Source organism: Geotrypetes seraphini, chromosome 3, assembly GCF_902459505.1.
Source record: "Geotrypetes seraphini chromosome 3, aGeoSer1.1, whole genome shotgun sequence".
Taxonomy (NCBI): Eukaryota; Metazoa; Chordata; class Amphibia; order Gymnophiona; family Dermophiidae; genus Geotrypetes; species Geotrypetes seraphini.
Genome location: NC_047086.1, coordinates 233653035 through 233670475, shown reverse-complemented (window position 1 = coordinate 233670475; position 17441 = coordinate 233653035). Strand labels below are relative to the sequence as shown.

General features: G+C 43.7%; 1 protein-coding gene across 1 annotated transcript in view; it reads right to left on the bottom strand.

Moving 5' to 3' along the window:
- Positions 1-17441, bottom strand: part of LOC117357257 (laminin subunit alpha-2-like) — a 466835-nt gene that overhangs the window by 48601 nt on the left and 400793 nt on the right. Inside the window, exons 40-41 of the mRNA XM_033937630.1 lie at positions 11336-11512; positions 6273-6438 (exon numbers count right to left, since the gene is read on the bottom strand). Coding sequence (XP_033793521.1) covers positions 6273-6438; positions 11336-11512 — 343 coding nt within the window. The remainder of the gene's footprint in view (positions 1-6272; positions 6439-11335; positions 11513-17441) is intronic.

Genomic DNA, 17441 nt, shown 5'->3' with positions numbered 1-17441 from the left:
TAAGCGCTGACTGGCACTGGATAAATTAGTCCTAGATATTCAGTGCTGACCATATCCAGGCACCAGCACTGCAATACGTGGATCAGCAGATGCAACCTGAAATTATATGAGTATGACTGATGTTCAGGGCTTTACTTGCATAGCTAACCTGTCTTTTGCATGGTTGTACTGTACATGCCCGGTGCCTGGATAATAAGAGAATGACACAGGGACAAATTTTTCCCCGTCCCCGCGGGAACTCATTTTCCCATCCTGTCCCCGTGAGTTTTTTCCTATCCCTTCCCAATCCCTGCAAGCTCTGTCCTCATCTTCACAAGCCTCAAACATTTTAAAAATCGAGGCTTGTGTGGTTAAGGCAGAGCTTATAGGAATGGGGCAGGGACAGTGCCAAAACGCGCGGGGACTAGACAGGGAAATTGAGTTCTTGCGGGGGATGGGGACAAATTTTTCCCCAGGTCATTCTCGACTGTGTAACTTTTGGCTATGCCCCCAACTCTGCCACTGGATTGTCCCGGTACTAATTAGATAGTGCTATGCTAGTCGGATCCAATATACAGTAGCGCTGTAGGTTATGGGCTGCTAAATGTTGATGGATGGCTCACTCAGTGTGATTTAAATGGGCAGAAGTCTCTCCTACTTATATATATATGGGGAAAGGGATTGCGACTTGTATACTTCCTTTTTGTAGTTATACAACTACACTCAAAGCAGTTTACACAGAGGTACTTCAAGCATTTTTCCCTATTAGTTTCAAGTTTATTAGGATTTTATATACCGCCTATCTAAGCGGTTTTTACAATCAGGTACTCAAGCATTTTCCCTCTCTGTCCCGGTGGGCTCACAATCTATCTAACGTACCTGGGGCTATGGAGGATTAAGTGACTTGCCCAGGGTCACAAGGAGCAGCGCGGGGTTTGAACCCACAACCCCAGAGTGCTGAGGCTGTAGATCCAACCACTGCGCCACACACTCCTCCTATCTGTCCCGGTGGGCTCACAATCTGTTTAATGTACCTGGGGCAGTGGAGCATTACGTGACTTGTCCAGGGTCACAGGGAGCAGCGTGCAGCCCAGGGTGCTGAGGCTGTAGCACTAACCACCATGCCACTTGCTCCTCACACCGAATACTGACCCTGTCCTATACAAAAGAGAATAGAGGATATATCACTTTCTATCAGAAAATATCCTGAGTGCACTGGAAATTCTGGTGAGATATGCAATGATACCCGCCCTGCAATGCCAGGTACGTTCAATTTTTTTCTCATGCGAGTGACAAATTCTAATTTTAAAAAACAACTATTTTCTAGATTTGCAAGTATTCTTGCGAGTGACCACGCAAAATCTGTGAGTGATGCTCCTAGAATGTATGAGCGATTGCTCACATGCTCAACATTGCTGCCAAGGTGTGTATACTTATACAGTAAACGTGGATGATTGGCATTTTATGGGAAGTTGCATGTTTTTGATACTCAAAATTCCGAGTATACAAAAGAGAAGAAATGTCCAACATATGCTAACATATGCAAAAAAAAAAAAAAAAACCACCTAAAACTTAGAAGTTTGTATTATTTAAAATCAGTTTAATATTTTTTCAGTAATCCAATAAAGAGAGCATAGCTCTTAAAAACTTGTCAAGAGTTTTAGTCCACTGTTGTTTTAAAATGGAATTTTGCATTGCAGATATGACCAGGAATCACAGAGATTTAAGAATTTGTTAAACTTTCATTTTGGATTGAGAATTATGCAAGCTTCTAACTGGGTCTCCTGAAGCAGATCTCGAAAAGGGGCCACGTTGGGACCCCCTAGACCAGGGGTGTCCAACCTGCGGCCCAAGGGCCCCATGTGGCCCCATGAAGTATTTTGTGCAGCCCCGGTCGAGGGTGATGCAGTGTTTTCCTCTGCTGCCCCCGGGTGTTTACCGTCTTGCCAGCTCCCTCTTCTGTCTTGCTGCAGCATTTGCACATTTGTTCGGCCCCAGAAACATTTTTTTCGGCCAATGCGGCCCATGGAAGCCAAAAGGTTGGACACCCCTGCCCTAGATCATTTTTCAAAATATAAGTGAAGATTAATTAGTATTCCAGTGATTTTCTCTTTATGCAAATCAAGATATTTAAAAACTATATTAAAATAAGAAGAGTTGACATAACCATAAATTTAAAAATTTTTTAAAAAGTTAAAAATATAAATTGAATCAACTTTAAATCTCAGAGAGTGATCTTGAGTATGAAGTTCTCAATGACTGGATGGTAAACTCTTACCGCGAGAGGGGGTTACCTTCCCCCCTCTTTTGGAGTTTCACATCTCTGAGCGTACCATATAAACAACAGATCACTCTCATGAGACAGGATTTTTATTGAAGTCAGTTTTTTCTAATTTTTTCAAATACATCCATCTTTAGCATTAACTTTTAACATTCAACTTCATTCCATTTTTCTTCTTTCTTCTCAAAATCTATCTACTTTTCCATGTCTTCCTTTCCCATCTATCCATGTGTACCATCTCCTCCCTCTTTCTTCTCCCTTATTCCCATCTATCCATAAGAAACATTTCTTCTTATGTCTTCCTTGCCACATCCATTGCTGTGCACATCTCCTCCCTCTGTCTCCTCTTCTCCTCCATCCCTGTGTACCATCTCATCTCTCTCCCATGGTCAGACAACTCTGCCTTCTCCCTTCCCCCTCATATGGTCTGGCATCTTTCTCCTCTCCTTCCCGTAGCCTGGAATCTCTCTCCTCTGCTATGGTCTGGCATTTCTCTCTCCTTCCCTACCTCTTCCGAAGGTCCAACACATCTCTCCTTCTCTCCTCTCCTTTCTGCAGTCTGGCATCTCTCTCTCTCCCATCCTTCCCTTCCACTCCATGGTCTGGCATCTTTCTCTCTCTTTCCTTCCAATTCCAGTGGTCTGATATCTCTCTCTTCCCCTTATATCTCTCTACCTCACTCCTCTCCCACCACCATGTCCAATAATTCTCTCTCCCTTCCTCTCTCTGCCCAACAATTCTCCTTTTTCATCTCCTCATGTGCACCATCTCTCTTTCTCTCTTTCAGACATCTAATTCTCCCTTTCCATTCCCTCCCTCACCTCAGCACCTCTTTCCCTCACTCTATCCCTCCTTCCATTCTATGGCTCTCTCCTTCCCGTCATTCTATGTCCCAAGTTCATGTCCCCTCCCTCCCTCCCTTCTACCATTTGTCTGAAGTTTGTGCTTGCTCTTTCTTGAGTCTCAGTATGCCCCCCCTCCCTCCCTCTATTCTGTGCTTCAAGATAAAACACCCGGCCAGAAGATAAAACACCTGGGACGGCAATGAAAATGCTGCATCTCACAGCGGGCTGCATAAAACGGCCAGGCGGGTCTTGTGTTTGACACCTGTGGCTTAAGTAATGCATTATTAATTTTTAAACATATTTTGACCTTAATATCACACTGGAGTCCTTATACCCCCCCAAATAGAAGCCCCATTCACCTATACGCGGACGCCTCCAGCATACCTAAGTGATGCCTAAGTTGTGCCCACCTAACCCACACCTATAGTAGACCTGGTTTTGCAAAAGAGTCCCCTTACACCAAAAAATAAATTTAATATGTTATACAGTGGTACCTTGGATTACGAGCATAATCCGTTCCAGGAGCATGCTCGTAATCCAAAATACTCGTTTATCAAAGCGAGTTTCCCCATAGAAAATAATGGAAATTCGCTTTGATGTGTTCCCCCCCACGAGAACCGGCATTGCTCCCCCCGAAGGCCCCCCTGCGATCCGCCCCCCCCCCCACGATTTGGCACCCCTTGCCACAATACGGCACCCCCCCCGATGCGATTGGGCCCCCCCCGATGCGATTGGGCACCCCCCCCGCCACAATCCGGCACCCCCCCCCCCTGCTTCTTACCCTCATCTGGGCACCCGCACCGGCATGTCCTGTGCTTGGTGCCGGTGCCCGAAGATCGGCCTCCTCTTCTGCTGGGCTTTGAGCATCTGCGCATGCTCAAGGCCTGCGAGTTCACATTCTGAACGTGTCTATGCATTATAGAACGTGTCTATGCATTATAGAATCACGCTCAGCATTGTGCTCCTGGACGTTTAAACAACGCCTAACCTTTAGATGCCCTTTACAGAATCTGGCCCCAAGCATTTTCAAAGGAGGCTCCCTGCAATTTGGAAAAACTTTGAAGAAGCTTTGTGGTAGAATGGATTGTGTCATTGAAGAAATTTTGGAATAAGATAAGTACATATTATTCACACATTTAATAAAGAAGAAATGAGTTACTTGGTATTATTTAAGAGTGGTATTTATGCAAAAAAGAAAGAAAAATATGGGCTGATGAAGAAGTTATGGGCCAATGAAGATGTATGAATAAGTTATATTGATCTGTGTTGGGATCATAGAAGATGAATCCAAAAGTCCTTAAAAAGCTGTTATTTGGATGGTGAGTGTATTTATTAAACTTTAGCGCAAAGTTTTAACATATAATGCCACTCCCCTTCCTTTTCTTCTTACCCTGTCTTTCCTGAACAGATTATAGCCAGGTAGAACTATATTCCAGTCATGGTTCTCCATGAACCACATCGCTGTAATCACAACTACATCCAACTCAGCCTCTTCCATCACAGCCTCAAGATCCAGAACCTTGTTTCCCATACTTCGAACATTAGTATATACAGTACTGCTTTCTAAACATTGCCACCTTTTCCCATTTGCATAGAAGTATTTAGTGATTCACTTACCTGGGAGTTTTGATCACCCTGCCCCAATGATTCTAGTTTAAAGCCATCTTCATTAGGTTACCCAGTCTGCTGCTGAAGACACTTCTTCCCTTCTTTGATAGATGCACACTACCCTGCTCAGTAGAATATGGAAAATCATCCCATGGTCCAAGAAGCTGAAACACTTTTGATGACACCATCCATGCAGCCAAACATTCATCTCTAGGATGCAAGCTTCTCTGCTCAGGCCTTTATCCTCAACAGGGTGGATCAATAAGAATACCACCGCTGTACCTGATTGCTTCACCTTCTCTCCCAGAGCAACAGTCATTTTTGACACATTTGGAGGGGTACCTTGCAGTATCATTAGTGCTAACATGGATGAGCAGCATCGGATAATAGTCATTAGACTTGATGAGTCTCAGAAAGCTCTCCGTAACATCTTAGATTTTGGCACCAGGCTCAGGAAGACAGCATGCCTCCTGGGATATCATGTCTGGTCTGCAGATGGACACTCCTGTACCCCTCAGAAGGGAATCACCAACCACCACTACCTTATGCCTCCTAGTGTTCACGGATCCAGCAACTTTGTTGATTTTGAGATTTGGTCCTTACTCTCCTTGGGTTGCTCTCATCTCTTCAACTTCCAGGGCTGCATACCGGTTCTTCAGTTCAAAGGCAGGTGGAATCACAGTTATCAATCCTGCAGCATCCCTTAATCTGAGTCCAGCTGTCCTCCATCAGCACAGCCTCTTCTTTCCCACTGCCGGAAATCTTTGATGCTTCTTGAAGCATTTCATCGATGTACCTCTCATTCTCACAGATACTTCTCAGTCTTGCCATCTCCTCTCTCAATTTCTTTACTTTCTTCATGAGAGATTCAAGCTGAAGAAAGCTTGCACATGGAACCACTCCCTCTGCTTGGGTAACATTTTCTGCCTGGACAGACAGAAGCTGTATCCTGAGCAATAGCTTTGGTGATATGTTTACCAGCCACACTGTGGTTGCAGAAGTACTTGCAACTGATGAAAAAAAAAGCAGAAAAAAATCCTACACAAGCAATGCCCTGTTCCTAATAGGCTAAAGAGCCTTGGAAAAGGTGGGAGATGGGGAGGGTGGAAGAGAATTAAACACTAAACAGAGACTTTCCTCATCTGCTATCTGTCCCTAATCTGATCTTAATTTATGCTCTGAAATGCAACCTCAAATACCAATCTAGATTAAAACACTTTTTTATATAAAACCCTAACAGAGACTTTAGTCTAAAGGCTACACTATTGCCTAAACCGACTTTGCTGAAAAAGCAGAATACTGAACTAAAAAAATTAAAAGAGAAGGACAATGAAATAACCTACTGAAGCCCAAGTTTACCTTTTCCCAAGTTTGAATGCCAGAAGGTAAGATATTCCAAAATGGATTTTTTCCCCCCCCTTAGCATATCCTCACTCAGCACCTCTTCAGGACAAGGAGCAGTTGAGGTATGTGAAGTGACTAAGGCTAACTAATCTGCCACAGAGCTTACTTCTAAGTTCTCTGGCAGATTAGTTGCAAGTAAAGCAGGAAAAACTCACAAGAGGTTGTGCTGGAGTAGGAGAAGGTGGAGGAGCAGGTGGGGTAACTTCAGCTGCTGTAATCTCTTTGTCTTCCTCCTCAGGCAGGGGTCTGGAAGTTTCCTGAGTGGGACAATGACCAATGTCTGCATTTTCAAAGGATGCCGCCTGAGCAAAGTCCATGGGGCTGTTAAGGGATGGGAGAGAGTACTGGACATTAGAAGCTCTTTCCAGTATTACTGTTTAAAGCCAATGTATATATTCTCAAATTAGTACATGAGCCTTCCTATTGATATGAAATTTAGGTGCCCTTTTACTAAGCTGGACTAGAAGGTGTGTTTAGTGCACCCTTACATGGGACTTTCCTGCGTGATAAGCACTGTTCCATCTAAGCTTAGTCCTGCCAGTAGGTGGTGCTGTTTCATTATCACATTTCATTAGTGAGGTACAGGCAAGACAGATTCCAAGGAACTTGCCTCTCCGAAGCAATTGTAAATACAGTCTTGAAGCACTAACCCCAACTGCCAGCAATGCATTCGGAGTAGAGAATGATATGGTGACAAAACTCGTCACCGCTCCCATCCCCGCGGATAACCACGGGAAAACATCTTCATGTCATTCTTTAAGGAGAGAAGGAAGAATCAGAGTATGAATGGGCACAGCCACTGACCTTCAAGTCTTGCGTTGAAGATTGATGGTGTAGAAGGACTAAGGTTGAGATAGATATAGATTCTAAGAATGACATGGGATTGTTTCCCGGAGTTATCCGCGGGGATGGAATGATGAATTTTGTCACTGTGTCATTCTCTAATTTAGAGGACTCCTGCTTAATTTAGAGGGAACAATGGTGCTAAGGCCATTTTTACCACAGCTGTAAAATAGCTGATTTTCTATTTTGTTTTGTTTTATATTAATGGCCATGTGCTAATATTGCTGTTAGTGCCAACGAGAACTGGCGGCAACCATTCAGGGAGTGGCTCAGGGCCGAGCAGGAGGGCAAAAAGCTCACTCCTGCCCGGTACATCACTGGGCCATGAGGACTCGAGGCAGTCATTCAGGGAGGGGCTCAGCATGGGGAAGGAGCGCAGAAAGCTCGCTCCTGCCCAATACACCCCTGGACCACCAGGGATTCAAAAAGGTATGTGGGGGTAGGCCGGAGGGAGGTAAAAAAAATTGTCAGAGTTCGCCGGGACAGGAGGCAGGAGGGATCCCTCCTGTCCCAGTCCACTAGGTCATAGGGCAGGCCTGCAGAGGCCTGTAACAAGTCCAGGAGGGGGCGGGTGGGTGCTGACCCAAATATAAGACGAGACCCCCATTTTTTGGGCCATCTTTTGGCCCCCAAATCTCATCTTATATTTGAGTATATACGCTACTACATAACACCTAAGTGTGCCCCAAAGTACTCCATTTTTTTAGCTATGTTAAGAATGTGTTAACACCTAATTCAAGTTAGTAAAAGGGCCCCTTATTTATATTCCCCAGATACTGCAAAGATACAATACAGATGGCAAAATATAGTGACTAGTCAGAAACATGTAACTAAGGGCTCCTTTTACTAAACTGCGGTAGCGTTTTTAGCACGTGCTAACCCCCGTGCTACATGGAAAAACTAATGCCAGCTCAATGGAGGCGTTAGCATCTAGCATGCGGGTCATTGTAGTGTGTGCTAAAAACGCTACCACAGCTTAGTAAAAGGAGCCCTGAGTGTACAATCATTTTCATTTCACTATTTCAAACTGGTTGCATATCTAAGAAAGCTATTTTGCTCCTTTTAAAACTGGGACAGAGAGGGAGGATACTATTAAAATAATTTTTACTGTTAACATTGAGAGTCAGACAACTAAACTGGCCTCTGAAAATTTATGAGGGTTGAGTACCCACTTTCTACCATTAACATCCCCCCCCTCTAAAAATAACTATAAAAAATAACTGAGTGCTTACCACACAAGAGCAGGCAAAATATCACAAAGTGCTTCAATGTGTTTTGCAGTAGCCCATTTTCCCACATTAAGGGTTTAATGCCCTTTAGTACAAACAACCCCTTAGAATCCTAAATCTGAGGACCTTTTTCTTTTTTTCGGACTAATTAGACCCTAGTTTAAAACTAGTTTCCAAACTCATTGGATGAACAAAGATAAAAGAAAATTCTGCTAAAGTGAAACTTTGAAAAAAGAGCCCTGGATTAGAGGTCTGCACGAGAACGGGGATCGCGGGACTCCCACGGGGACCCCCCTCTGGCCAACAGGACTCCCACGGGGATGGAAGGCTTTGGAAACAGGGTTCGTCCATATAATATAATGGACACGTCAGCCTTAGTAAAAAGAGGGGGTTTATAAGTTAATTACCTGAACAGAAAACAAAAAAAAGGGTTCCACGAAAGAGATTCCACAAGGAAAACAGCAGCGCAAACACAAAAGAAACTGGAATTGATGATCCTGTCAGAAGTAATTGCTGCTTTTTATGGGGATGGGTGGGGATGGAGGTAATTCCTTGCGGTGACGGGTGGGGACGGAGAGGATACTGGTGGGGCCGGGCGGGGATGGGTGGGATTTCTGTCCCTGCGCAACTCTCTACCCTGGATGGCTTTGTGTTTAATCAAGATTACACTGAATTATCTTTGGAATCTCAAATCATTAGGTCCTAAGTTAACCTAGATCTTAATAAGACATATGACATGCCCCTGCCAAAAGTATTGTAAATTGTATAAAAACAATCCGGGATAGCCATGCAAATGATTACTCGCAATTGGAAGAATTGGGATCGCCTTAGTTTTCCTTTCTGGTGGGCGAGCTTATGCTTAAGTTATAAGTATGAGAAAATGAATGCTGACTTGCTGGGGCATAATAAGATATTCAAATTGTTTTGGGGTCCATTGATATCTTTTGTAGATTTGTTATATCTTTATTTTCTGTTGTATTGTACCCACACATCCGGTGGGGGAGGGGGGTATATCTTTTGGTTTGGTATTATTCTTGATTGTAATGATGGATGGGAGAGGGAATTTTTATATAGATTCCGATTGTTTAGAAGTGCTTATTTGATTAATATTATTTGTATGTAAATTATATTGCACTTTCTGTTGGCATTAAAAACTAAATAAAATAAAAAAAAAACCAAACCAAACTCACGTGTGAGTTAGCAAGCACAAAAATTTACACATTTTTTAAATAGTCTGTTAGACTTTAATACTCTTAAGTAAAGGGTCCTTCAATGGGATATGCATTGTCTTATCAGTGTCCACATTAGAATCTAATCATGCTCTGAGTGTAAATTGTCCTAAGATACATATCACCCTAGAAGGTTCATACACTTTTTCTCAACACTGTAAGCAAAGCAGAGACACTTGTAAAGATTAATATAATCACAAAATATTAGTATATGCTGTTTGTACTTTTTCACTAAAATTATAACTTTACTGTATATATGATTCAAATATCTTTTGAGCAAGGGACTTTGGACGTGCACTCATTAAGCTCAGTGTAAATAACAAAACAAATATGAAATGTGACACCAATGCAAGGCTCTATTCAATTTTATTGTTGCTATTGTGCTATCATGGACATCCCAAGACCAGTTGCATTAGTGGGAGGTCGTTATAGTTGCCAAAATGCTGGCCTTCTGATAACGAGCTCAGCTTAATATCTTAAGACATTCTCATTATATACTTTTGGCTCAATATGACATCATCAGTTTCTCAACCAATAAAATAACATGGGTGGTCTTAAAAGTTAGACAAAGAAAAAAGTTTCAGAAAATTACATTTGTTTGCTTATATTCATTTCTGAACATACATTTACATTTTATAACATTTTCAATCAATATTCTTTTTATCCTTTCCAAAAAAAGTGTATTAAGAGAAATTTGAATAGGTGCTGAAATGTTCTCAGCCCTCTCCATGAGCTGACAGTTTCAAATTTCATTGTCTTTACACAGAAGCCTTCCTAGAAAAGGAGGAGGAGGGGCTGGTTTCCCGTTCTCTATGCTAGAGACTGCTAATTTCCAGATGTTGTGCCCTTTGAATTTCTTTAGGTTGCAAATATATATAATATATTTTTTCAAAACCCATTCTTTTGTTCAATACAATCACACAATACACATACTTTCGGGCCCTTCATTCATTCATAATTTTCATTCATATCTCGGCCATTCATATTTAATGCATTTTATATCTTAGTTTAGGACACATTATCTTCCTAGCCAGCCTAAGGCACATCTGGTATCAATTAACACCACATGGCTTAGCAGCGGGAAAACTAAACAAAGAAGACAGAAACTAGTCACTGACACAAAATGGTGTCCAAAGACACAGCAGATATAGCAAAACAAAGAACCCAAAATGGAGTCCATATGATTTCCTTCATGATCTAGCCTAATAGCAAAGTACATAAAAAGAATATTATTATACTTTCCCTTATATTAATCTGTAGTGTGTTTTTCTGGCCTTGGCCACATTTATATTCAGATTTTTATTCACCAGTTTGTCGTACGCTTCTATTGGGCGTGGCCTTAACTGACGCATATGTAATGTAATGTAATGTAATTTATTTCTTATATACCGCTACATCCGTTAGGTTCTAAGCGGTTTGAAGAAAGTATACATTAAGATTATAAATGAGAAGTAAGAAGGTACTTAAAAAATTCCCTTACTGTCCCGAAGGCTCACAATCTAACTTATATGCTTGTATCTAACTAGAGTTACCCAGAATCATACGAAAAACAGGCACTTAATACTGCACTATCATGTTCTGATATCCATTCCATTACCGTCCCATAAACATCACCCCCTACTGGCCACGAGCCACTACTCCTCACTTTTCAAAAAACAAAGATATTTTGGAGGCAGCTGCCAATTAAGATAACCTTTTACTATTATTAAAGATGGTGATACCATATCTAGATTTCAGTTTTTACTTTGGAACAGAAGCAAATTCAATATTGCAACCATATATTCCATGCCCATCTCAATCCTTCCCTTCTTAGGGACGGTTTTACCCTATTACAGGCAATGAAGGACATTGTTTCCTGTATGGAAATCTTAGATCCATTTAATAATAGAAAAATATTTTAGCAGTATCAAAACTTACACAGTGTTAATGACAAGATTCCATATGCAGCCCTCGAAGGAGGGTATGTTCCTCAGGAAAGGTGCATGGAAGTCGGGGGTAATACCTCCCACAAAGAGCTTCTTTACAGAGATTGACTGGTCCCCAGACATCCTCTGTGTTTCTCCTTTGTCTTCATCAACTTGCACAGTAAATATTCTGATTAAAAAAATGCAAAAAAAGAGAGAAAAATACCTAAAGGCCGGTTCTAATTTATACATGATTATTATACACTCATCATTTGCTGTGCAGCTTCTACAGTCCTACCAGCAGCCATACACACCTGTACTTGGAAACTCTTTGATTGAAGTTTGGGGAAGAAAGGAGGGAAATACTTTCAATTTAGACTCAATAGTATTAGAATAAATGAATTCTGAGACAATAGACAGTAGACAGTATGATGAAACTAATTATTGTTAAATCATTTTTATTATTTCAAGAATAACACCAATACAACATAACACCACAACAGCATAGAACCACATCCACAAAAAAGAAAAATCCCCCCTTCCTGCCCACCCACCCCTCCAGGGAACAGCCACCCAACCCAGTCCAAACCAGAAGTGATGTCTATCAATTCAGCAGTCTACTTCTGGCATGCGGACTCAATGTTGCAGCAAACGGTAACCAATACTGGAGAAACAAAATGCCCCGTTTAGAGTGGAAGTTGGGAAGAGCTTGACGTTCAAACCCAGCTGTCTGTATCATCAACGTGCGCCAATGCATCAGGGTAGGAATTTGGGGCGATAACCAGCATTGTAATATAGATTTGATGCCCATAAGTATCGATATCCTTTTTTCACCGGAAACAAGGAGAGTTTCAAAGTAAATAGAAAGGTATTAACTGGCCGCCATGAACAATTCCACATCAAGGCAATCTGGTTGCCCAATCTTCGCCAATAGGCCTGTATGCCAGGACAGGACCAAAACATATGGTGATGAAACTAATTATATCTAGGAAGATAAGAAGAAGCTGATTTTAAGCAAAGTGAGAAGATCTGCCTTGGGTATTCAAAATGAGTCTCACCTAGGTTAATTGCACTGTGGTTCTGAGCCCTTTAAAGGGAAACAACCATGGCAGACTGTGACCTTGCTGCAGATGGGGTGTAAAGCCAGAAAATATTTGTTTCATGTCATTTCCTGGCAATTTCTGAGATATTTTGTTTCATATTTTTCCATTCTGTGGGGAAGAGCACGTACTATCGATAGCACACAGAAAAAAAAAGTTGTGGTGTTCTGCATGCTTTAATTTGCCCATGATCTGAAATGGCATGGGATCTGTTGACATATCTGTTCCCCAAAACTGGCAGGAAGAGATAGAGATTAAGTATGAAAGGATTTAATCATGAAGAAGTGAAACCTGAACAGCTGTCAGATTCAGATCTGGTCTCCTTGTTGGGCAAACTGGATGGACCACAGAGGTTTTTGTCTGGTAACATTTACTCGTTATTTAGGTGCCATCGATTCATGTTTGAGTTCTAGTGACTTAATGAATTACAGATCTAAACAGAAACTGTTTTTGTGCTAGTTGTTTTCAATGTATCCAGGCATCTGGTTGTAGGTTCATAGGCAGTGGAATACTTTTTTGTTTTAGGGGGCCCGCAAGCTCCGCCCCAGACCCCGCCCCATAATAGTACTAATTGTAATACCATTTTTTCCATTCATCTTTTATATACAGTATACACACAATATAATCTTATTAACAATACATAATGGTTAACCCTAAAATTTAACTACGCAAAGCACACTATATGTTTCTCAACATTCATTCCTACCAGAACACCTGGCCTTGGTCACACATGCAGAACACAGGTAACCCCCTTTTGCAAATACAGGACCACGCACTAAAGGCTCCTTTTATCAAGCCGCGCTAGCGGGGCTAGCGCGTGTGATTTTCATCACGCACTAACCCCTGCGCTGGCCAAAAAACTACCGCCTGCTCAAGGGAGGCGGTAGCAGCTAGCATGGCCGGCGGTTTAACGTGCGCTATTACGTGTGTTAAACCGCTAGCGCGGCTTGATAAAAGGAGCCCTAAAAGTATTAATATATACAAACAAAACCCTAAGATGCAAGACTCTGCATGCAGTATAACCCCCAGAGAAATAGAAACAAATGCATTTCTTCCTGAACAGTGCAAAATATAGACAACATATGTAAATTCTCAAAATTGACACAATTCAATCACTAAATTGAAAATAAAATAATTTCCCCTACCTGGTAATTTTGTTTTTCAAACCATCCCAGTTTCTGGCTGCACTTCCTTCTATCTGTGCTCTTAATTGTATATCCAGGGCCTTCTTTTATCCATTTGCTGTTTTTCTCTCCTTCTTCACTTTCAGCCCTACATCCATTTTTAGCATTAACTTTTAACATTCAACTTTCTTCTCAAAATCTACTTTTCCATGCCTTCCCATCTATCCATGTGTACTATCTCCTCCCTCTTTCTTCTCCACTCCTCCCATCTATCCATAAGAAGCATTTCTTCTTATCTCTTCCCTGTCGCACCCATTACTGTGCACCATCTCCTCCCTCTGTCTCCCCTTCCCCTCCATCCCTATGCACCATCTCATCCCTCTCCCATGGTCAGCCATCTATGTCTTCCCTCTCCCCCCTCATATGGTCTGGCATCTTTATCCTCTCTTTCCCATAGTCTGGAATCTCTCTCCTCTCCCATGGTCTGGCATTTCTCTTTCCTTCCATCCCTCTTCCCAACATCTAAGATCTCTCTCATCTCCTTTCTTTGGTCTGGCATCTCTCTCTTCCCTCCTTCCCTTCCATTCTGTGATCTAGCATCTCTCTCTCTCTCTCTCTCTCCTTCCCATTCCAGTGGTCTGACATCTCTCCCTTCATTGGGTCATCTCTCATCCCTCCCAGTGTAACATATCTCCCTCCCTCCTCTCCACCACTATCATGTCCAACAATTCTTCCTCTTTCTTCCTTTCCCCATATACATCATCTCTATTTTCCTCTCACGCCACACACCTATGTCCAACAATTCTCCGTTCCTTTTCACTCCCCCACTGCCTGGCATGCATTTGTCCTTCCCAATCCTCTCGCAGAACATGCAGCATTTGCCTTTCCCAACCCCCTGAGCATCTGTCCTCCCTGCCTTTCTAACTCCTTACCCCCCTGCACCAAGCCTCTCCCTGCCAGGCTCTGCACCCAGCCTCCCTCCCTCCCTTGTCAGACCCTGTACCCAGCCCCCCTTCCTTCCTTGTCAGACACTGCACCAGCCCTCTTCCCTCCTTCCCCTATCAGGCTCTTCACCTAGCCCCCTTCCTTCCTTCCTTCCCTCCCTCCCTCCCTCTCCTGTCATACTCTGCACCCAGTCCCCTTTCCTCCCAACCCCTATCAGGCTCTTCACCCAGCCCCCTTCCTTCCTTCCCTCCCTCCCCTGCCAGACTCTGCACCCAGCTCCCTTCCCTTCCAACTCCTGTCAGACTCTGCACCCAGAATTCGTGGGAGCCAGTCAAAGAAGCTGCTGAGCGCCGAGCAGGCAGCGCCAAAGCGCGCTCCTGCAGGTTGCTGCTCAGCGGCAGAAGAAATCAGCTGCCACCGACTGACGGAAACGGGCTGATGAGGACCAGTCAGCACGGTTTTAGCAAAGGCAGATCGTGTTTGACGAACTTGCTGCACTTCTTTGAGGGAGTAAACAGACAGATAGACAAGGGCGATCCAGTCAACATTGTATATCTGGATTTTCAGAAGGCATTCGACAAGGTTAGAAACATAGAAACATAGAAATAGACGGCAGATAAGGGCCCACGGCCCATCTAGTCTGCCCACCTTAATGTCCCTCCCCTACCTTTGCCCTGTGAATAGATCCCATGTGCCGATCCCATTTGGCCTTAAAATCAGGCACGCTGCTGGCCTCAATCACCTGTAGTGGAAGACTATTCCAACGATCAACCACTCTTTCAGTGAAAAAGAATTTCCTGGTGTCACCTCGTAGTTTCCCGCCCCTGATTTTCAACGGATGCCCTCTTGTTGTCGTGGGACCCTTGAAAAAGAAGATATCTTCCTCCGCCTCGATGCGGCCCGTAAGATACTTGAACGTCTCAATCATGTCTCCCCTCTCTCTGCGCTCCTCGAGCGAGTATAGCTGTAATTTGTCAAGCCGTTTTTCGTATGGTAGATCCTTGAGTCCCGAGACCATCCGGGTGGCCATTCTTTGCACCGATTCCAGTCTCAGCACATCCTTGCGATAATGCGGCCTCCAGAATTGCACACAGTATTCCAGGTGGGGCCTCACCATGGATCTATACAATGGCATAATGACTTCCGCCTTACGACTGACGAAACCCCTTCGTATGCAGCCCATGATTTGTCTTGCCTTGGACGAAGCCTGCTCCACTTGATTGGCAGACTTCATGTCCTCACTGACGATTACCCCCAAGTCTCGTTCTGCTACCGTTTTTGCTAGGATCTCGCCATTAAGGGTATAAGACTTGCATGGATTCTGGCTGCCCAGGTGCATAACTTTGCATTTTTTGGCATTGAAATTGAGTTGCCATGTCCTAGACCATCGCTCCAGTAGGAGTAGGTCGTGCATCATGTTGTCGGGCATTGAATCTTCGTCTGTTGTGCATTTGCCCACTACATTACTCAGTTTGGCGTCATCGGCGAATAATGTTATTTTACCTCGAAGCCCTTCTGTCAGGTCTCTTATAAAGATGTTGAATAGGATTGGGCCCAAGACTGAGCCCTGTGGTACTCCACTAATCACCTCCGTCATTTCGGAGGGGGTGCCGTTCACCACCACCCTTTGGAGCCTACCTCCAAGCCAGCTCCCAACCCATTTCGTCAATGTGTTACCCAATCCTATAGAACTCATCTTGCTCAGTAACCTGCGGTGTGGTACGCTATCGAATGCTTTGCTAAAGTCCAGGTACACGATGTCCAGGGACTCCCCAATATCCAGCTTCCCTGTCACCCAATCAAAGAAGCTGATCAGGTTGGATTGGCAGGATCTCCCCTTAGTAAATCCATGTTGTCGGGGATCCCGTAGATTCTCCTCATCCAGGATCTTATCTAATTGGTGTTTGATTAGAGTTTCCATTAGTTTGCTCACTATCGATGTTAGACTCACTGGTCTGTAGTTTGCTGTCTCCATCTTTGAGCCTTTCTTGTGCAGCGGAATGACGTTAGCCGTCCTCCAGTCCAACGGGACGCTGCCTGTACTAAGGGAGAGGTTGAAGAGCGTGGACAGTGGCTCCGCCAAGACATCACTCAGCTCCCTAAGCACCCTGGGGTGCAGGTTGTCCGGCCCCATTGCTTTGTTAACCTTGAGCTTTGACAGCTCACCGTAGACACTGCTGGGCGTAAACTCAAAGGTTCCGCATGAACGACTACTTCGGAAAATTGCAAGCCATGGAATTGAGGGTGAAATACTCACGTGGATTAAAAACTGGCTGAAGCATAGGAAACAGAGAGTGGGGGTAAATGCACAATACTCGGACTGGAAGAGCGTCACCAGTGGGGTGCCGTAGGGCTCAGTGCTTGGACCCGTTATCTTTAACATCTTTATAAATGATCTGGACATAGGTACGACGAGCGAGGTGATTAAATTTGCGGATGATACAAAGTTATTCAGAGTAGTAGAGACGCAGGGGGATTGCGAAGATCTGCAACGTGACATAATCAAGCTCGAGGAATGGGCATCGACATGGCAGATGAGGTTCAACGTGGATAAGTGTAAAGTGATGTATGTCGGTAACAAAAATCTCATGCACGAATACAGGATGTCCGGGGCGGTACTTGGAGAGACCTCCCAGGAAAGGGACTTGGGAGTTCTGATCAACAAGTCGATGAAGCCGTCCACACAATGTGCGGCGGCAGCAAAAAGGGCAAACAGATAAAGAATGATAAAGAAGGGGATCATGAACAGATCAGAGAAGGTTATCATGCTGCTGTACCGGGCCATGATACGCCCTCACCTGGAGTACTGCGTCCAGCACTGGTCGCCGTACCTGAAGAAGGACAAGGTACTACTCGAAAGGGTCCAGAGAAGAGCGACTAAGATGGTTAAGGGGCTGGAGGAGCTGCCGTACAGCAAAAGATTAGAGAAACTGGGCCTCTTCTCTCTCGA